The following is a 22,521-nucleotide window of genomic DNA, read 5'->3' as shown; positions in this document are numbered from 1 at the left end:
CGATAACGGTAAGTCCTACGGGATCGCCGTTGGTACAGAAATGATCACAGTCTTTTGGTTTTTCATGAATAGTTTTCGAACCGTTGCAGCTACAAAATAAAAATTTGCCTCCTTTTTAGCCATCCACGAGGCACATAAGCTTATAAGAATTGGCCAAGATCAGACGCCGGTATCCATCTTTTTTTCGCGATTTTCCACTATTTTTTGGACCTTGCTATGAAACACGATAATTGTCCGAAATTTGAAGCAATCGACTTAATATTTGGCGTATAAATGCAGCTTTGCCCCGTGACTGAGCTTATTAAAAATGGGGGGGGCTGGGGGGGCGGGAAGTATTTAAAAAAAACGACGATTTTTCAAAAACCGTTTACAAAATCGAAAAAAATTCTTGATCCAGAGGACGCAGAGGAAACGACTCCATAAACTTTTTTTCTTGACAATTTTTCAAAAATATGCAAATTCAAAAAAAAACTGAAAAATGGGTGAAAATTGGCAATAATTTGTGTGTTTCAGATGTCAGGTTCTTTTACATGCCGATATAGCCTATAAACATAATAAGTACTCCAAATTTGCAGCTACCGACTTCAGACTTGGGAGAGAAGTTGAAGTCTGGACCCTCATTTAGACTCTTTAAATTGGAAGCAATAGAATAACGCGAAGTATTTTTTTTTATTTTAGATTTTTTTTGTGTGGTTATTTGGCATTTTTTGATTATATATAAGGTGTTTTAGTCATTAACAAAAATTTAAAATACCCTGAAAATTGTTCTTTTAGACAGTAAATTATTACAAACAAACAATAGCTAATCCGTTCAAACAGTGTTATAGGCCGTATCAAGGGCTACAATTTTTTTGTATTTACGGTGTTCGTCTATCACATACGCATATTTGAAAAAATCCGAATGAAAATCACGATTTCTCGAAATAAATCTAGACGCGATGGCGTCATTTACAATTGCCACGTACTGCATGGTTTCAGAAAACAAGTGGTTTTTTGAAAACCATTCACTCCATTGGAAAAATTCGGATACCAGGAAACTAAGGAGATCCAGAGCTATATCTTTTATTTCAAACATTGTTGGGATTATAAAGATCTAGTAGCTCTTAGAAACAGAGTGTTAGCTGTTAAAACTCTCAGTAAAGTCTCACAGAACCCTCTTTATACAGAAGTGTATAAATCGCTATATAAGGAATATAAACAAAAAATTCAACAAACCAAAAAATCTGCTTTTGATGGCTTTATCGAAAAATCAACCAGTAAAAACAAAGATGTCTGGAAAATCGTTAACTATGAAAGAAATTGTCTTGGGAGATGTGATAAAGAATCCGATTTATCAGCAAACGATCTTAACAGTTTTTTTAGCTCTGTCTCGAGTAATATTATAAAGATCTTAACGGTGAATCACAATATACAGAGTGCATGTGTTGAAGGGATTCCACTGGAGGAAACTACTTTTTTTTTGCATCCGATAACTTGTGAGGATACGTACCGAGCCATACTAAGATTAAAAAAATCTTATTCTAGCGATGCTTATGATATCAATAGTGTCTTGGTTAATTAACCACTTTATTTAATAAATGTATTGACACAGGTGTATTTCCGTCGCTGTTTAAGATTTCGAGAGTAGTTCCAATCCATAAGGCAGGTGATATAAATGATGCTAACAACTACAAGCCGATTTCAATCGTGCCTTTGTTCGGAAATTTTTTTGAGATCTTACTAAAAGATCAGCTAACTTCTTATATTAATAAGATCGAATGTCTTTGTGCTGGTCAGTTTGGATTTAGGTTAGGGTGTTCGACGATCCAAGCAGTGTCTAAAGTTGTGAGTGGGATAGTTGAGGGCCTCGAGGGAGGTGAATTAGTTGGTTTGACCTTGAGTGATCTCTCCAGGGCCTTCGACTGTGTTTCTCACCAGCTTCTTATTAAAAAGCTATACAGATATGGTATACGGGGTCTGCCCTGCAGGGCCGACAGCAGTTTGTAGAATACCAGGATGACCGTTCATCACTTGAATCAGTAGTAAGCGGGGTGCCCCAGGGTTCCGTCCTGGGCCCGCTACTATTTACAATCTACATAAATGACCTTTATCATTTCTTGGCCCCTAATCAGTGCGTGATGTTTGCCGACGTTACATCCTTCACTACATCTGCTAAGAGTATCGAGGAGTTGTCCGTTAGGGTTGGCATGTTGGAGGACAGGGCTAATGTCTGGTTCGAAAATAATTATCTTAAATTAAATTTAGACAAGACCCAGAGTATTGTGTTTTCCTCCAATTGCTTGGTAAATAGTGGACAGTCCGCCAAGTTGCTTGGCATTAGGATCGATGATAGTCTAAATTGGAAACAACATATCTCAGACCTGAAAAATAGATTGTCCAGCAACATATTCGTTCTTCGACGACTGAGAGGCCTGATAGGAACAAGGACTCTGCTTATGGTCTATTTTTCTTTGTTGCATTCACACTTATGCTATGGCACGGTACTGTGGGGTGATTCCTCAGCTGCTGTGGAGATTTTTAGAATGCAGAAAAGGGCCATTCGAGTCGTTGCTAATATAGGATATAGGGAGCATTGTCAACCTTATTTTAAATAATTCAAAGCGATGCCCCTTCCTTGCATCTATATCTACTACCAGTTATTAGAGATACAGAGAACGAAAGGAAACTTTAGCGCTAATTCCGATTGCCATGCGTATTCAACTCGTTCGGGGATCTCCTTAGACGGCCTAGGTTTAGACTGAGGAAGTCTGAGAACAACTCGTTGAACCTGACATTGTGTAATGTTTTGCCAGGTACCGTGAAAATACATTGACACTGTCACTGGTATCGATGCGCTATAAAACTGTATAGTACTGTCTTCTTAGTGCTGTTGACCCTTACATTTGTTATTGTTCACTACTGTGCTATTTATAAAAAACGTTTTTTTTCACTCATTTATACTTTTTACATTTTGTTTTTGTATTTTACCCTATATTGACATGCTGCAATCGTATTACTATTATTCAATATGTGGTTAATAAAAAATTCTTCTTCTTCTTTTTGTTCTTCTTCTCGTAATAAATAAATAAACACGGAAACTGGATTTTCGATGGAACCATTGCACATGGCGGATGTTGCTCCTGTCCGGTTTCAAAAAATCTGTAGAAATGGGTGTCATTTAAAGAAAATTTTTTGTTATCTGAAGTGATAGAGTCGTAGTGCCTATAATTTTAAGAAACAGTGTTCGTTTTACGCGGATGTACACGAATTTGTGATGTGTGTATAAGACAATTGCGGGAGCCGTTTGAATAATCGGTCGTCATTTTATGACAATTTATTTAGAAGTTGTTCCCGTTTTTGTATATGTTAATTAACCTGGAGGATGGTGGATTGGTCCAGACCCTTCTTTAAGGAAGGCATTCTTCAGGAATTTTGTATATGTTATACCTGTCGTAAGCTGGCCGAGCGACCTATTGCAGTCGTGGCCATTAGAAGTAAAATCTAATCCAATCCAAACACGAAAACTGTTCCGAAATCGGATTTTTTTAATAAGTAAAAAAAAACACGCAGAGAATTATCAAAAGACACCCGGTATATATCCCGCTCGTTCGACGCCACCGGAACAATTCCATAAATTAATATCGACCGTTTTTGTCAATAAAAAACAAAATGCTCGAGGCAGGTATTTTTGCGGCACTCGATTTTGTTTTTCGAAAAGCGACGGACAAACTTTATCGAACTTCGGGCAAAAATAAGGTCGATACGTTTTGCCCCCGTCTGTCTCCCCTCCCGGAGGAAAAAAAGATTTATGGACGTCCGCGCAAAATTGAAATAGATTGCACGGTTATTCGGTTCGGCTCGGCGGCTGTGCGGGGGGCGCAACACCGGGGGGTGGGAAGCTCAATTTGATAAACAAAATTCGCTTCTCGTTATAGAGAGTGTTTAATATATTCATTCGTTAATATCGGGGCTGCGAGAATACCGCACCCGTGTATAATTGGTTGCATACTCACAGTAAAAATGCCTATCCGTTCTGTTCTGTTCATAGATATAAGAAAGTGATCAATTGTTTTTGAATGGGATTATCCAAGGGTGGTCATTAACATACAATGCAACAAGAATATTAGCTAAAGTTTGGGAATTTAAATTCAGGTAAAATTGTGGTCCGTAATAGAAAATAATTTTATATCTACCAGTGTTTAATATTCTTTGGTTCGGTGTAATACAGAGAAGAATATTTAATATTTTTCGCAGACAGAGAACTTCCATCTGGAATCCAACCATCTTTAGAGTCAGCATGCAAAATAGTTATTATTTTGCCTCTTTTAGATGGCGCGTTTGTTTTACACTTATCAGTTGAGTCAACCCAAACCTTTTCCGGGGTATCATAAGTGTCGAACCAGATTTTATCCAAGTAAATAATTGGCCTTTGTTGTTCTCTGCAAATCCTAATGTTTTCTAGATATTTCAGTCGCCAATTCCGAATTCTAAAATATTCTATTAAAACTTGTTTTCTGTCAATTTTTTTAAATCTATAACCCATGTGTTGAAAACACTTCCATTTAACACCGGTTTCATCTTTGTCAAGCCTCCTAGATAAGATATCTAATGTAGGCACGCTTTGTTCCTTGTATAACTGGTAAATTTTACGCCGTTTCTTATAAAGATTCTTGCTTGCTGGCACCACGTTCAATGATAGTCAAATAAACATTATTTATAACTTCCTCAGTCTCAATAGAATACTGTAGGGTAGTGAGATACACTAGACTCGCACATATTTTGTATAATTCGCACACAATTCAACACACGCTGTATTACACACGAAATAGAATGATTACTAATAAATTTAAACTAAGTAGTATACTCAATCAAAGAATATTAAACACAGGTAGGTATAAAATAATGATCTATTACGGACCACAATTTTACTTGAATTTAAATTCCGAAACTTTAGGTAATAATCTTGTTGCATTGTATGTTAATGATCACCCTTGGATAATCCCATTCAAAAGCAATTGGTCACTTTCTTGTATCTATGAACAGACCACACACCTCCAAACCCTGGGCACTTATTGTTCTTTATTCCTCTTAGTCCTCTGTTGATTGTACAAAAATAGATCGTGCTTTAGGGGTTCTTCAGGCCCTAAGGACTTATGATTGTTCATGCTACACAGTTCTCTCTTGATTTTTTCAAATGTTCTGAATGTTAATTACAATTTATATTCAGGAATTCCGGTCTTTGCTCTATAAGCACTTCCGCGCAAATACTCCATTCATTCATTCATAGGAGAAACTTCCAGGTACTGGGACCCTTAAAACGCATATATTGAAAATGGATCGTCTTTTATAAATTCTACAGGTGCACGTCCAGCAGTTCTCTCTCGATTTATATAGAAGTTCTAGACGTGCAGCTTTAAGCTCTGGGTTCTCTCTCGATCTCGTCGAATGTTATTTCCTGATGTACGTTAATTACAATTTAAATTCAGCAATTCTGATTTTTGTTCCGTAAGGACCTCCGGATCCACCGGAAGCAGATGGGAAATTCCCCAAACTAAAGTGTTTATACTAGGCCGTCGGTAATGTGTATACCGCGATGTCAAGTCGACCCGGTAGGCTAAAATTGCACAGGTTGCTACAGCGGCAAGCAACACGCGTGTATTAGCCCTCACAACAGCACACAGGATCACCAACTCGAAAATGACAACCAACCCCCCTTTAAATACTGACCTAAACGTAATTTCCCTGTTTTGGAAAACTGGTCACGCGCGTTGGCCTCCCCCCCCCGCCCCCTATTCGAATAAATCATGATCCGGACCGTTAGTAAATGACGACCCCACGTGTGTCACGCGAAATTATTACCCCTATTTGTCACGATGGAACGCAATCGTCGCAGAGAACATCAGAAAAACGGCCCTAAATCACGAGATAATTTGTTGAATGTGAAAAATGACCGCCCCTGCCCCCCTCGCACGTTTAAGCAATTTCGTCCGCACTTTATAACGGCCGTGATATTTTTAACAAAATTAAGGTAAATTTGGACGTCATTCGCAGCTTGACGCTTCAGTGCGGAAACAGGAAAAAGGCTCGTCAACATCCCTAAAATGTAATAACATGATAAAGACAATTACATAATTGTGCAACGGATATATGAAAAAATATTTGCTCCAAAAAATATCACTGTTTATAAAAAAAAATTTTTTTGGTGCCTTTATAATTAAAAAAACAAGACAGACATCAAGTAAAAATTAAAAGAAACTGGATGCTTTCTCGTTATGTGAGCCTTTAAGCTGGAATTATTGGAAAAGTCCATTTCACAGTCAGCACAGTGCGCATTATCTTAGAATAACATACCTACGATGTGACGGAAATATGACGGAAATTTCTTCAAAAACTGAAAATAAAACAACCAAGTCAAACTGGTAAGTTAAAGCAAACCACTTTTTTAGGTTAGGTTTCTTTTACTTCAAACTTTCAATCTAATTCTGTCGATATTTCACCGAAATCAACAAAGCGCGCTTGCGCTAGAATTAAAACTCATCTGCTACGGCTAGATCTTTGTGCATCAAAATTCACTTTCGCATTAAATTAGAAAGAATCTGTGGGGTTAAGCTAACTTATCGGTTAGTTTTGTTTAAAAAAAATCATTTTTATAATTTAATTTATTTTATTTCGTTTTTTTTTATAAACAAAGCTCCGCTTGCGGCCAGGGAATTCGATATTGAAACGAAAATCGCAAATATCGAGCCCGGGGGCGTAGGAAATAATTTTCGTTATTTCGAACGAAATTACTGCGTTTGACCGTTTTTGCCGTCGGCTTTTAGCTAAATTGTTGATCCCGTTATATTTACATTAATTATGTTGTTAATGGGAGCGGCAGCGGCCTAAACTGCTAAAATGTCAATTCGGACGCTGGCAATGTACCATCCCGCGTTTATCTATTTGTTTATCCGCCTACGCGATCGGAATCGATTTATACGGGGTGTTCTCGAGGTACGCCCGCGTCTGCATTTTTCTAAAAAAAATAGGTAAAATAAAAAGGTTCAGGATTTGACTTGAGGTACTCGTTCTCAAGGTAAGCTGATGTAAATACTTCCCAAAGTATCTACTACGACGCTGTCCACACACCTATAGAAGTCTAGATGCTCTAGGTTCGTTTTTGAGAGATAAATTATTGTTTATTTTATTAAAACACGCGAGCAATCTCATTACAATTTAGAAATGTAAAGTCTGTTCATAGATATAAGAAAGTGACTAACTGATGCGAATTAAGGAAAGACCCGGGCAAGCTGTAAGCATGAAATATGGCCGAACAGGTCCAGAATCTAATTATTTGGGGTTTTGTTCGGAAAGGTACTAAGCAAGTTTTATTTCCCAAATAAGCCGCTTCGCGGTTTCTTGTATTAGAGGAACGCATTGTTTTTCTATCGCGCTCCTGGGGACCACTATGGAATTTTCGCAAAATCTATGTAATTTTATTGTGCAGGCACCCTGTATAAAGTTTCTTTCAAGTCTCGCCGAACTTCAAGTTTACGGCAAACTTTGTTAAATATTAAAATTTGTATAAATTATAGTGTTGTCGAATGATATTTTTCCAAATATCTCGCGCGCCCTGTATAATTGACAAAACCTGAAACTCTCTCTCGACATAGTTTACTATACTTTTCAAACCAAATTATCGCATCCTTAGCAGGTTTTCATTGATCCCCAATAATTTACCCACAAAAAGATAGATTTTTTTGTCCATGAACGACACACCCTGTATATAATTCAATGTTCGAAATAGAGGGTTATAGCCTTGGATCTCCCACGTTTCCTGGTATATGATTTTTTCCAATGGATTAAGTAGTTTTCAAGAAAACACTTGTTTTCTGATGCCATGCGGTACGTTAAATGACGTCATCGCGTCTAGATTGAGGACGAGAAATCGTGAAATGGTGATGGCCCTCGATGTGGCTACAAATTTCAGACACAATTTTTGAATATAGTACCTAATATCTTGAACACCGTGTACAACAGAAGAAAATCTTAAATACAACATCGCCATATAACATTAACTGACATCCTAAGCACAGTCTTTCAGTTATGGCCAATTTTCATTTTTGAAAAAATTTCGGGAATAAAATTTTATGGAGCCGAATCTTCTGCGTCTTCTTGCTTAAGAACAAGACGCGAAGGACCGAATTTAAAAACTGATGTCAAACAACTGTTAAACAACAACAACAATAGAATTAATAATTCTTTGGTTTTTCGTTTTCTGTTATATATTTTTATGACTATGCAGAGAACAGCTTTTTATTTTTTTTAGAAATCAAATTTCTTTTGAAATGATTGGATATTGTAAGAGTTATTTTTATTTTAAGAGAAATCAGTGGTGGACCGTCAATGTCAAGTAGCCTGGCGCGTCGATAATCCGAAACGGTATACTTTGAGACAAAGTATACAACGAAAAAATATTTTCCATTTGAAATTTTTCCTTTTTTCCTTTTTTCAAAAACTCGTCGCCATTTTGGCTGGCAACTTTGGGCTGCCACTTTTGCATGGGCCATCGAAAATAAAAATTCAGCAATCGAATCGGAATTTTAACGGTGCACGCGATTCCCTGGACGCTAGCCGTAACACGGACATAAATCACAAACATTTCGTCGAGCCTGATCGCCTTATCAATAATTACGGGATATTCGATACCCCTATAGAAAAGGTGCGTACGTGGTAAAGCATTTATCGTCGTCGCCTATACCGATGACGTGATTCGCATTAGACCAAGACGAAGGCGTATGCTGGAAGGTACTACGTGCACCCGAGCAATTTCGGCGCCAAAGCTTAGCGACCTGAACGACTTCGTAGGTTAACATCGCTTTTGCACTTCTTATTTTGGCAATGTCTTACTTTATCTCTTATTCATGCGAAGTTTTTAGTGGCAGTAATAGGACAAGTTTCAAAAAAGTTAGTTAAATTTTCTGTTTTATTTTCCAGTTGCCTTAAAATAAATTTAATTTTGGTGCAGCATTTTGTATGAAAAGTATTAATATAAGAAATAAACAAAACAAAAATCATATCCAACAATAAAAAAAAACCGAACAATGAACATAATAGTCGCCTTTCTCTTCTTTTCTTTGCTTCATAGATTTGTATGGATTTTTTTTGACGAACCATTAACAGGTGAATTAAAATTAATATTGAAAAATGAAATATTTTCCAAAATTTCTCGGAAGTGGTAAAATTTACAGCAAGAAAAAAGAAAAATACATTAAAGTGGAAGTCGATATAAGGAATTTTAATTGTTTAAGTAGCGAGTGGCAATTTAATAACAACTCGCTTATTTCGAATAATAAGTTGTATTTGTTCAAACGGTGTTTATCTTAGTTATCATACCATATATTGAAGTTCTCAAAAAATAACATTTTCGCGAAACAAATAATGAACTTTCAAGTGTAGTCCAAGACAAGAAATCTAAAGAATTTGAAATTTTTAAATTGTTTTCTACAAAATGGGTCTCATTACGGTCCTGTAAAAACTATAATACATTAACTAATATGTTTTGTCCAGCGCTGTTGCAACACAACAGTAATATACACATAAACACTATGGTTGAACAAACCTTTTTCAACCAAAAACGAACACTTATCCATCATAACAAGTGTCTAAAATATAAGAACACATGCAAATAAAATAAGTCCTGGGAAACAATTTATTGCCACTTTTGAAAATAGAAAGTTCAACAATAATTATCACAAAGTCTAATACACATACTAGTAACAATACAAAAGAATCCTTTAAAAAAATCCTATAGAAATTGCGGGTTGCCTAATTTTAAGGTGTTATTTTTCTATCTAGTGGTGGGAGCTATACTCTTTATTTTTTATTTGTTAACATAACATAACAAAATAAAAAAAAATCATTTCTGGGAAAGTTAATGTGCATCAATATTGCAGTTTTCCAAAACACAATTATTGTGATCCGCAATAAAAGCAGAAAGGGTCTAAAAAATATAAGAACGAGTGGAAACAAAATATGAACAGTTCATTAAGATTTCAGAAACAAAGCTAGAGTGAGTTTTTGGAAATAAAACCCTAGCTTTATCTCCCTTCCTATTAATGGAGCTTTTTTTTTCATTCGCTTTAAAATATCAGCTTCGTTTATGACGAAACAAAGCGAACCCCGATTAATTGTTAATAATATTCTTACTGAAAACGTTCAGATCTTCTTTCACGACCCTTCGAAAAAACCATGGGCGAAGAAGAAAACGCCTTTTTCTTAAACCACAGGGGAAATTGTGGGTTGCCTACTTGCAGGCTTCATTAAAGAAATCTATTTTTATTTCTGGACTGTAAAATTATTCTGCTAGCGATGAGAACTGGGGTCTTGTTTTTTTTTTATATTTTTTCCACCACTACCAAGCTTAGAAGCGAAAAATGACGGGTGTACGTAGACTTCGGACGTTTTCTGGCTACGTATGTCGTAGCCGAAACGTCCTGGACTATAGTGAGCGATCGACAACGGCCTCGATCGATGGTGTCGATCCCAGCAGTCTCAAGTGCGATCGCGATCGGGGTGAGATGTGGCGATACTTAAAAGATTGGTTCTTTTGCGAGAGTCCGCCCCTGGAATTTGCCGGCAAGGACGAGGAGACCGAGATGCTCCCTCGGGGGGGCCGCACACTTTTTGATAAAGTCGAAGGTGAGCTCGCTACTCACTTTACTATTTTTTATATATACATGCTTAAATTTTCTTATGGGAATTTATTTGTAAAAATGAGAAAATTTATTCTTGAACTGTCATTACTACTATGCATTATTCAGTGTACCCAAATTTCGCCTGTCTATTTTGGCAGACGTGGCATGATACGCCACTGATTTCCCTAAAAATAAAAATTCTTCCAATCTCCGATAGTTTTCGAAGAAATTTAATTTATGGAACAATATCGTTAACATGATAGCATGCAGAGAAGTATCATTATTATTGTCTAACAGTTTTCTTAAAATACTTCAATTAGTACGAATACGGGCTACGTAAATTCTGAGGTGTATTTTTTAAATCTTTATATGTTATGTTATTTCATTAAAACTGTAAAAGTAAAACGAACATTAAAATAATTTCTTTTCTGAAGGATAGCAGTTGCTAAGTAAATACTAGATAGATATATAGGTAGATATTTTATTTTTCATAAAAAAAGTTATTTAACCAGTGCCGTGGCGACATAATTAACCAAAATCTAATCCGTTCACGCACAGTCAGTGGCAAGCCACTGATTTCATTTAAAGAAATGATGACATTTGCCTTCATTTATGAGCAGGTTTCATCTCTTAATTTGTCTTTAGTCCTAAATTTCAATTCTCCGAAGTTATTCGCATTTTTATGAAATATCGACAGAGAACAGAGAACAGATAACAGGATACGGAGAACAGACAAAAAATAAAAACGTTTCTTTTTCGTTGCTGATTCCCGTACGACGTTCCAAGCGCTTACGTACATTACGCCACAAGCGACGTACATCTCTTTTTTCCCTGCGCCTTTATTTTAAATACACCGAGTCAATCAGAAAGGACGACAACCCTAACTGTAAACTGAAACCTATACCTAAACTGCTTGATAACTCTTAGAACTTAAATTTTTTGGCCCGATCAAACGACCAGGAGTGCGGGAAGACGGGATAGAGGACACCGGCGATCCGGGCGCCCCGGAAGAAAACGTACACGATGAAATCCGGGCCGGGCCTCCTCGAGAAATAGAAAGTGGCGTCGCCGACGGAGAAGGCGCCCACCGAGCGCTACCCGCGAGCGGAGAAGAAGATAGGGAACTCGAAAATTTACTGCCGGGTACCAGCGGCGCACTGGTTAACATTCGGAACGAGCTCACAGAGGCGGACCGCCACGGAGATGACATCCACCAGGTCGAAGGGGAGGCCGTCGATAGAGAATCGGCGCCGAGGAACCCGCGTGAGGAGGAAGCCAGGAAGCGAGTGTGGGCGCTGCTGTGGGCCTTTATGGCGTCCATGGACCTCGCAGGAGTCCTAATGTACTTCGTCGTGATGTACTACATGCTCGTCGTGTACAGGCCCAACTTCGCCGCCATTTTCGGATACGGCTACGGAAGAAACATGTGAAAAAGACAATAAACTTCAGGATCTTACTTGTCTGTTGTTTTTTGTCCAAAATACCTCAATACAGACTCCGATAGCTGTTTGACTTATACACGGTTTCGAAAAGTTCAATAAAAAACATATCGCTCGCCTTGAGGAATTATTTTTGTGAGAGGGTATGGGGATTTTGAGGTATTTAGAAAAAGACCTTATTGACCTGAACTTTCGATTACAATTTTAACTTTGCTGGAGCAACTGTACTGTAAAAATTAAAAAACCAAAGAATGTCTCAAAAGTCGATAATCAATTTTTGAATTTTTCTGTAAGGAGTATTTACAATTGTGAAAAGCTGCAATTGACGTTGTGTATACATTGCTGCTTCTTCAATCGAACGGTATCGAAAAATCGAATATAGGTCTAAGAAGAAGTTTCTAACAAAAAATAGTTACGGAAAAACGGAAGCAACTAGGGGGACTGTAAGATATCGATAAATAAACCTAATTGACTTCAACTTTTGACAAAAATTTTATATATTATTTATATATTTAAAAAAAAATAAAAGCTCAAATGAAAAAGAAATTTGTATCATATGTATTTTGCTCCTTCCTCTATCGGATGGTATCAAAAAGTCGAACATAAATCGTACCGTTCGCCATCGGGAAATATTTTTGTGAGGGGGTAAAAAATTTAAAAAAATATAGGTGCGGATAAACGTATGGGAGTAGCGAGAAATAGAACTAATTGACCCCAACTTTTGAAACAAATTTTAACATTCTCGGAGCGATGTAAAAAAAAATCTAAATTAAAAAGAAAACCGGCTCAAAGTTTGATAGTCAATTTTTTAATTTTTGTATGTCGCTTATTTATATTTATTAATATTTTTGGGTTGTCCGGAAAGTCATTTCGTTTTTTTTGGGGAATATGAAAGACAGTTTTCGTATAATGAATAAATATTTTATTAAATTATATATTGGCCATTCTGGTCCAACACCTTTTGCCATCTTTCTGGCAGTAACATAATTCCCCTCTCATAAAAGTTTTGGTCCTTGCTGGCAAAAAACTGGTTCAGGTGGTTTTTGACATCTTCATTTGAGGTAAAGGTTTTGCCATCCAAAAAATTTTGCCGGGACCGGAACAAATAGTAGTCGGAAGGCGCCAGATCTGGAGAATATGGTGGATGTTGCAGTACGTCCCATTCAAGCTGTAAAAGTTTTTGGCGAGTGACCAAACTTGTGTGAGGTCTCGCATTATCCTGGTGGAACACTACACCCTTCCTGTTGATTAATTCGGGCCTCTTCTCTTTAAGTGAATCATTCAATTTGTCCAGTTGATGACAATAGACTTCTGAATTAATCGTTGTATTGTCCGGCAAAAGCTCAAAAAAAAAACGATTCCTTTGACATCCCACCAAACGGAGAGCATCACCTTTTTTTGGTGAATGTTGGCTTTTGACACGCTTTGAGCCGGTTCATCTTTTCTGCTCCATGACCTCTTGCGTTTAACATTGTTGTATACAACCCATTTTTCGTCCCCAGTAATAATCCGCTTCAAAAATGGATCATTTTCTTGACGTTTGAGGAGCGAATCACACACGTCAACGCGACGACACAAATATCGCTCCGTAAGGACATGGGACACCCACACATCGAGCTTCGAGGTTAAGCCTATGCCTTGCAAATGGCCATAAACAGTCGAATTCGACAAATTTAATCTCTCACCGATCTCTCGTGTGGTTATTCGCCGATTTGCATCAACTAATGCCTTTATCGCATCTTTGTCAGCTTCGACCGGCCTTCCAGACCGTGGGGCATCTTCGACATCAAAATTGCCGGATCGAAATTTTGCAAACCAGTTCTGGCACTGGCGTACCGTTAACACGCCTTCTCCATACACATCCGTCAATTTTTTTCTCGCTTGGACAGCATTTTTACCTTTTCTGAAGTAAAAAACTAAAATATGACGAAAATGCTGCTTATTGCTCTCCATATTTAAAAGGGCACCAACCAAAAACTACTGCGTAGAATTAATAGAACTTTTTCACACACAAGCCTTGCAATATCAGCTCTGAAGACATATAATGGTTATGCGGCTTAAGTGTGAAGTTGGTTTCGAAAAAACGTAATTAAGTCCTCTGACGGGAAAAAACGAAATGATTTTCCGAACAACCTTATATAATAGTCAATTTTGAAAATTTTGTATATCGATTATTTACAAACTTAAAAAATTGAGTTTTTTCGACATATGTTTTCCTCCTTCCTGTATCGAACGGTGCTAAACAACGGTCAAAAAATTCAAAACAAAATCTAGTAATAAACCTCACTGAAGAGAAAACCGGCTCAAGTTCGATATTTAATTTTTAAAATTTTGTATATCGATTATTTATAAACGCGAAGAATTGATTTTGAAGTATCTAGAAATTGACCTCGTTGGCCTCAACTTTAGATAAAAATTTTAACATTCCCGGAGCAATGTAAGTATTTTGGAAAATAAAAATCTAAATTAAAAAGGATACCGGCTCAAGTTCGATAGTTAATCTTCAAATTTTTGTTTATCAGTTACTTATAATCGTAAAGACCTGAAATTTTTATGACGTATATTTTGCTCCTTTCTGTATCGAACGGTGTTAAAAAGTTAAATATAAATAATACGGTTCGCCGTCAGGATTTATTTTCGTGAGAGGGTTAAGAAATTCAAAATAAAATTAGTTGCGGGTAAATGGAGGGGAGTAGGGAAGATTTTGAGATATTTAGGAATAGCCCACATTAACCTCAACTTTCCAGAAAAATTTTACATTCCCGGAGCAATGCGAGTATTTTGAAAAATTAAAGTCTAAATTCAAAATGCGACCGGGTCAAAGTCAATTTTTAAAATTTTATATATCGCTTATTTACAATCGCATAGAGTATACTATGCTTCTTATTCTGTCAGGCGATATTGAAAAATCGTGTGCAAAATAGTATGCTATCATCTTCACACATTTCAGTAAGCCAAAGATTTTAATTTAGTTTTTTTATTTTGATGGAATACTCTTCAACACTACAGAAACAATTTTCAATAACCAACACTTTAACGTTTGTTTTGAACAGCTCAAAAGCCATATGTCTGTACCTATCTGGCAGCATATTGTACAAGTTCATGTTTAAAGACTTTTTGTCTCATGAAACTAGCCTGTACTTTGGAACTCTTATAAGACTCTTTACACGTGTTGGATAACCAGGAGACACACCTTCAAATATATTAGTATGTTTGTGAATTTCTTAAATATTATAGAGAATATAGATCCAGGGCAGTGTCTTTATGTTATATTTTTTAAAATGTGGAGTACAATGTTCATTGTGCTTAGCCCCAACAAGAAGTCTTATAGCATAATACACTGTCATTAGGGCATTTGACAGACCCCAAAAAACTGCATAGATCAGCAACATGCACTATAAAAAATACAGGCCCGTGTACGGAACCTTGCGGGACACCACTGGAGACCTTCACCAAAGAGGATTTACGTCTGTCATCGCCCACAAACTGTTCCCTGTCGAGTAAATAAGAATCTATTAGCTTAAGGGTTTCGCCGCAAAATCCATACCTAAACAGCTTCTGTTTAAGAAGATCGTGCGAGATACAGTCGAAGGCCTTGCTAAGGTCTTGGTGACCCACCACCACATCTCCCACAACCTTACTTATCGCTTGTATGGTAGCGCGCCCCTCCCTAAATCCAAACTGCTCATTCCCAAAGATATCCTGCTGCTCAAAAAAATTAACTATTTGTGGTTTTATAAAAATGTGGCACTACGGATAGTCTCCGGGATTGTTAATGTCACCGCTCTTGAATTTCCTTCGTCTCTCTCGTGTTTTTTTTCCCCGAAAGGTCCCGGATTCTGATTGCCGGCCGCCGGAATTCCCGGAACCAAAACAAACACCGTGGAAAATTTCAAGGACCATTTGCGCCGGCGATTACGGTCGGGGGGAGGGGGCGAGCCGGACCGGATAAAAAAAAAAGGTTTTATCGCGGTTTTAAAGCGGACCCCGGAGTCCCGGAGCGATCCGGACGTAATCTCGGCGGCGGCGGCGGCGAACCCGCAGATAACAGCGCTTTCCGTAATTGTAACAGAAGTATAAAGAAATACGGACGCTTTTAGGAGCGCCCCTTAAAAGCGGGCGTGAAATTTTGGCCCATTTTCGCTGCGCGATTCGGAATTCAAATTAAAATTTCAATTATTACGGTCGGGTTTTCGTTTTTTCCGGGTGGAGGGTGAAATTTTTTCAGTGCTCGGTCAGCAAGCACGAGCACACCCGCAAAGACTAATTCGGCTTCGCGTTTTTGAAAGTATAAATAATTGCCGTTACTCGTTCTATCGGGATTTGACGTAAACGAATAAGCACCATGATTTAGGCAACCACACATATCCAGCAATTAAAAATAAATCACTGGCGCATCCACCATCATATGTACCTCTCTCTGGACCTATCGTAAAACTAAAAGCAGAAAAGTTTGCCGAGCAGCTTGGCATTATCGATTTCAAGGTTTCGGAAGGATGGTTGGGGAAGTTCAAACAGAAACAAGGTATAAATTATGGACAGACAAGTGGCGAAGCCCATGATGTCGACAGGAACGTCATTAACGATTGGCTGGAGAAGAAGATGGCAAAACTAGCAGAAGAGAACCCTGCTAAAGACATTTTTAATGCTAACGAAACTGGTGCTTTTTAAATTTCGAAGCGAAAAGTGTGTATGTCGAAAACTTTCTGAAGAACGAATAACAGTGTTAAGAGCTGCCAATATGAATGGGAGAGAAAAAGGAAAGCTAGTCGTGATCGGAAAATCAACTAACCCACGATGTTTTAAGAACGTAAAGCATTTACCGGTCACTTACAAGGCAAACAAATCTGCATGGAGATAAAAATAAATAAAAATAAAGTGACGGCGATACTTTCAGGAGGACGGTCCGCCTCAAGCCGAAACGATATACTTCGGGACACACCTTACAAGGTATACGCGCTTACGTAGACGAAGGATAAATCAAGATAAACAAGCGGGATCCGTTTCGTCGCTACATTTGCCGCGAAATACCTTAAAATGCGCGGAAATTACTTTATTTGTTTGAAGTTATATAGTGCCATATATCATTTTTCAGTCTCGTCGAGGGAGGAATATGAAAACGATCAGGGATAGTAAATCCCGGCGACAAAGATTTATGAGTACGTGATGGAGATGGATATAGCGTGTATTATCTTGAACGAAGGGGGGCGGGGTGTTGGTCGATTATCATCGCCCCCGAGGGGGCCACCTACGACACACTCCCTTAAATAACTACTTCAAATAAGGTCCCTCAGTATGTGCAGTGGGTAAATACCAGTGACTGCTGCAATGCGCTCTTTCGTGGTCTTGGGTTAGGCAGCCAACATTACGAAGCGTAATGTTGGTTGCATATCCGCGTCTTTACGGTTCTTTCGCGGCAAAGGGACGTTCGTTTGTCAGCGAAAAAGGGAAATTTTGAGGCAGACGTCGTAACCCCGGGCGACTAGTTAAGTCCTCGGCAGTACAGGGCACGTTAGAAACAATGCGCTTAACAATTATCGTCTCGAGTGTTGTCTCGTTGTTCCGACCGTCCCCCGGGGGGCGGCCGGGCGGGGGCGGGTTGCGAATTTCCGTCTGGCGTTGACGATTACCTTGTGTGTGAAGTTTTCCTCCAATTAGTTTTCCGGAGGTGGCGGGAAATGGAAATTACGCGATAGGGAAGCCTGTTTCGCGTCTAAGGGAATATTTTATGTATACGGGGTGTCGAATGTCAATAATTAGGGCGGCGATTTGGCAGATATTGATGGCACGCCGCTGAATTCACTTAAAATAAAAATTAATCTTACAATCTCCAATTATTGAACTGAGGTGGCTTTTACCTGATGAAAATCCATTTATCAAAATAAATAAGAACCAAAAGTTCAGATTTCCACGAAATTATATATATTTACATGACAATTGTGTCGACAACACCGTGTCTTTATCAGATGTAATATTTACAAACTACCTGTAACTATATATACCGAAAAATGAGCATAAAACTTAATTAAAGATGAGAATTTAAGTTAAATAAAAGAGAGGTATTTAAACCTAATTGATCGTTAATCTCCATGGCTTCCATTAAATTTAATTTTCTACTCTTTGTGCTGTATGTAAAATATCAAAATTGTCGTTAAAAATGTGTTTTCTGTGTTTAAGTGTGATGAATAATTGGAATCTAGACTATTGTTTTTAAACGCTCTTTTGTGTTCGTTAATGCATTTCTGGAAGGATCTGCATGTTTGTCCAATATAAATTTTAGGGCAAGATCCGCATTTCAACTTGTAGACAATTGATTTTTGAGATTCTGGATATTTCGTTTTATTTATTTTTAAAATTTTCCCTATTGTGTTGTTAGTTCTGAATGCTGAATGCACTATGGAAACCATCAGATTTACGTAATTTCCCCGCTAAATCGGAAAATTTTGACGGTCTGGCAACGCCGGGCGTCGTTAAGAGTCACAGTCAAAATGTAAAGTACCTCATACGACCATTCGTGTTGTAATTAATGGAAGATTTGGTTTCCGTTTCAGCTGCGCTCGCGGCGACTACGTGAAAATATTCATCCATTTGGACAGCGCGGACGTCAACGAGTACACGCCCTGGGAAAACCTGATGTGCGGCCGACTGACGGATATTTCTCCGGTTCTGTACTCCTCGGGTCCGGGCCTCGTCCTCGAGTTCCATTCCGGGCACCGGAAATCCAACTCGAGCGGTTTCCACGGCTACTTTAGATTCATCGACAGGCGTGAGTGATTTCTTCTTCTTTTTTTTAAAATTATTTCATGACGACTAGTCAATAATTATGTAAAGTTACGTTAAACACAATTTTTATTTTTACTGACAACTTGACACTTGGAAAAATGGTGAGGCACATTCAAAGAAAACCACAGACCAAAGAATCGTCCCGCTATAAAACCTGACCACTCTCTCTCCGACAAAATTGAATTAAATGCATTTGAGAGCTTCTCCACCCTGTATCTCAAAACTTGAGACGTTTAGGATATATAAGGTTTTCTTTTTGTAGTCTACGTTCCTGAAGATCAGATCAATTAAATGACGACATTAGTAGTAGGAATGAGTAACTTCTGCATCCATCGTCTCTGACACGCTCACACCAGTCTATAATAAATGTTGAAGATTTGACTAAATATTTTCATGTAAAAATGAAAATCTGCATATAACAGTTTCCAAAACAAACGTCATGCCCGTTTCAATACATTTACTGTTGTAAAAAAAAAAATAAAATTGTGTTATAAATACCACGAAAAATTTGAATTTCTTTAATACTCACGCTGCGATAGGTTTTTTAAAAAATTTTGGAAAAAAGGTGTTCGTACTTCTCTTAAAAAAAGAACACTACACCATTTCCGGTCTTTCAAACAAAGTTTCGCCTTTCATCGACAGATGGAGGCACACGAAAAAATTAACTCACGCCAGCGTAAAACGCGCACAAAAACGAAACCGCTTCGGGCCATTAACATCATGCCCCCCTCGAAGGCTCGGATGGGGGAAGATCCGCGCCCCCTTACCGCCCCACGCGTAAATCTCGTCGCCGTAGGTTTTACGTTCGCATTTTTCGAACGAAATTGCTAAAACCCGAGCACGTATCTCCCGGACTAACTAATAAATTTTCGCTACGTACGCGGCGGCGGTCGGGGGACGGTCGGGTCCCCCGCCCCTTGCGGGACCACAATAAAAACGTTTTGTCGCGCAACACCGGCGATAGTTTTTCGCCCCAACTTTGGCCGTAACAACAGAGTTTCTTGTCGCCGAGACAAGAAATTACGAAAATTAATATCGCCGGGAGGCCCCCCGTCCGCCCTCCCAGCCTGTAGTTTCGTTCCGGCTGCTCCGCGACGCGTCGGCGTTAGGAAACCAAGTCCTTTACCTTAGAAAATTGATATAGTTAGTCTTGGTCAGTTTAGGTTAATTTTGGTTAGTCCTGGATATATTTGGTTAGTTAAGGATTCGTTGCTTTGAAAAAAATATTGAAACATGACACGCAAAGTGCAATAAAATACCAAGTTTCACAGCGGAAATTCAAATCTGATGACGAAAATGTTTTGTAAAGTCACTTTTGGCGGTAAAATTTGAATTTTCGTAATTATTCGGGTGTGTTCGGGTTTTCGACGAAAATCTTCGGCAATGATCGGGGTCCGCGTGCGTTCGCCAATTTTTAAATTTTTTCTCTCTTCTCTATATATGTGAAAAGTCTGTAGGGTGTGTGTTAAATAGTTCATTTCTAGTTACAGTAACTAACATTCTACGTAGAGGATTGATAGTAGCTTAGTTTTGATTAGTTGTGGTTAATTTTGGTTGGTCCATTTACTTCCAGTAAGTTTTGGTTAGTCCCGGTTATATTTGTTTATTTAGGGAAACAACACAATGAAATTTGACCCCAAAAATAAAATTTTGAACACGATGTAGAAATATCACATTGTTTTGTGATTTGACAACCGAAGTGACATTCTGCTCGGAAATTTGTTGGGTGGGATAAATTTTGGTTAGTCTAAGATTTGAAAGATTATCTGACTTATACACGGTTATAAATTTGGTTAGTTTATTATTTAACCTTGGTAAATTTGGTTAATTGATATCCTTTTAAAAAAATGGTGTGATAAGAAAGTAAAGATCCTCTGACAAAAACATAATTGTAAATTATTACATAACATATGTAGACATTACACATACCCGTTAGTGGTGATTAAATTTGCTTAGTCTGGTTAGTCCCAGTAAGTTTCGGTTAGACTGGGTTAGTATTAGTTGATTAGTTTTTGTTAGCTCTGATAAGTCCTGGTTATATTTGGGTAGTTAACGATCGTCTTTAAAAAAATATGGTGTGATGAAATTTGAAAGAACCTCTGGCACAAACGGGATTATAAATTATTACATGACCTGTATAAATATTACATTTAGAGCTAATTTAATTCGTTTAATCTGTTGAGCCACATTAAGTTTAAGTAAGTTAAGTGATAAGATGTGAAATATCCTCTTTCACATTTAGAGCTAGTTTAATTTGGTTAGTCTGGTTAGTCCCAGTAAGTTTCGGTTAGACTAGTGGTCCCCTTTAAAAAAAACATGGTGTGACAAGATTTGAAAGTTACTCTGACATGTGTAACTATTACATTTATCGGTTAGTAGTAGTTAAATTTGTTTTGTCTGTTTAGTCCCAGTAGGTTGTGGTTAGTCTGTTTACTCTCCGCAAGTTTGGTTAGTAAAACTTAATAATAGTAATGATAATGCATATAGACGTTTATTTTTCAACAAATATAAGAAAACTTACAAAAGCGAAAACCAAGGACAAACACTTAAAACGAATTGAACGTTCTTTCTGAAAATCATCGTTATAATGTTGGCCAACATTTTACTCACATAATATATTTAATATATATCTTCTTTTTAGCTCAGCAATCAGGAGTTTAGAATATTTTAATAATAATAGTAATAATATTAATAACAATAATAATAAATAATAATACTACAGAGAAAATACTAAGAGAAAACAAGGGCAAACAGATATATCTATTGGATACGCCCCTGCAAAATCCTATAGTTCGGTTTCCGATAGCTTCTAGGAAATCGCTGGCAGCTAGAAAATTTTCAATTTTATGACGGGCTTCGGAGAGAAATAAGCCGGGAATTAAGGCTAACGCCCTTCCAGAAGTATTGTGAGACGTAAAAAGCGGAGAGCCGATTGAAACTTTCGATAGGCGACGGGGAAACGGCTCATTGGACTCAGATCTCCTAAGGGGAGGAGGGATGTGCTTGTCGAAGAGGGGTGGAGAGGCTGGTAATTTTACGCTGCGATTGTTCCACTGACCGAATTTGGTATTAGAGGCGAGGAATGTGTTGAACCGCCAGAAATACAATCATTGTCAAAATAAATAAGAACTGAAAGTTCAGATTTTCACGAAATTATATATTTTCACATGACAATTGTTTCGACAATACCGTATCTTTGTTAAATGTAATAATTACAAACTACTTGCTACTATATATACCGAAAAATTACCATGAAACCTTAATTAATGTTGTTGTGAGAATTTAAGTTCAATAAATCTAATTGATCGTTAAGCAATACATTTGTCTCCTTTTGTTAATCTCCATGGCCGTTGTTCAGTGCAATTTGTTTAATTATATTGAGTTCCTTGTTGTAGTTTTCTGTTGAGAGTGGCGTATTAAGAAATCTGTGTATAAAAGAGTGAAATGCAGCCATTTTGTGTGTATAAGAGTGATTGGAACTGTTATGATAAATGGAAATCTAATTTGTTTTGCGTTTTCGTAATAGATAAGTATCATGCTTTGTAAAATATCACCAAAAATGAATGAATGAATTTTGATAATTTAAAGCCCTAGGATTAAACGATCTGTAAAGCATCAGTAGCTCAATGACACAATCTCCAGATGCA

General features: G+C 37.7%; 3 protein-coding genes across 5 annotated transcripts in view; all 3 read left to right on the top strand.

Moving 5' to 3' along the window:
• The window catches only part of LOC132700488 (NADH dehydrogenase [ubiquinone] 1 beta subcomplex subunit 2, mitochondrial-like), a 190,286-nt gene that overhangs the window by 103,983 nt on the left and 63,782 nt on the right, over positions 1–22,521 (top strand). The window lies entirely within an intron of this gene.
• LOC132700483 (suppressor of lurcher protein 1) overlaps positions 1–22,521 on the top strand; it is a 202,204-nt gene that overhangs the window by 117,964 nt on the left and 61,719 nt on the right. For all 3 annotated transcript variants that reach the window (XM_060667836.1, XM_060667837.1, XM_060667839.1), the window contains one exon: positions 18,643–18,857. In XM_060667836.1, the coding sequence (XP_060523819.1) occupies positions 18,643–18,857 (215 nt within the window). The remainder of the gene's footprint in view (positions 1–18,642; positions 18,858–22,521) is intronic.
• LOC132701342 (uncharacterized) lies at positions 10,530–12,195 on the top strand. Its single transcript, XM_060669151.1, has 2 exons — positions 10,530–10,656; positions 11,613–12,195. The coding sequence occupies exons 1-2, from the start codon at positions 10,536–10,538 to the stop codon at positions 12,080–12,082; spliced, it is 591 nt and encodes a 196-aa protein (XP_060525134.1). The 5' UTR covers positions 10,530–10,535; the 3' UTR covers positions 12,083–12,195.

This window comes from Cylas formicarius, unplaced genomic scaffold (genome assembly GCF_029955315.1).
Source record: "Cylas formicarius isolate icCylForm1 unplaced genomic scaffold, icCylForm1.1 PGA_scaffold_4__25_contigs__length_36172078, whole genome shotgun sequence".
Taxonomy (NCBI): Eukaryota; Metazoa; Arthropoda; class Insecta; order Coleoptera; family Brentidae; genus Cylas; species Cylas formicarius.
Note: the sequence above shows the minus strand (reverse complement) of the source record. Positions and strands in the feature narration are given on the sequence as shown.

What these genes read in the sequence shown, in the direction of transcription:
- LOC132701342 (XM_060669151.1), top strand. Translation starts at nt 10,536, where the DNA reads ATGTGGCGATACTTAAAAGATTGGTTCTTTTGCGAGAGTCCGCCCCTG. An exon ending in ACTTTTTGATAAAGTCGAAG is followed by an intron (nt 10,657 to 11,612) that starts GTGAGCTCGCTA and finishes TCAAACGACCAG; the next exon opens with GAGTGCGGGAAGACGGGATA.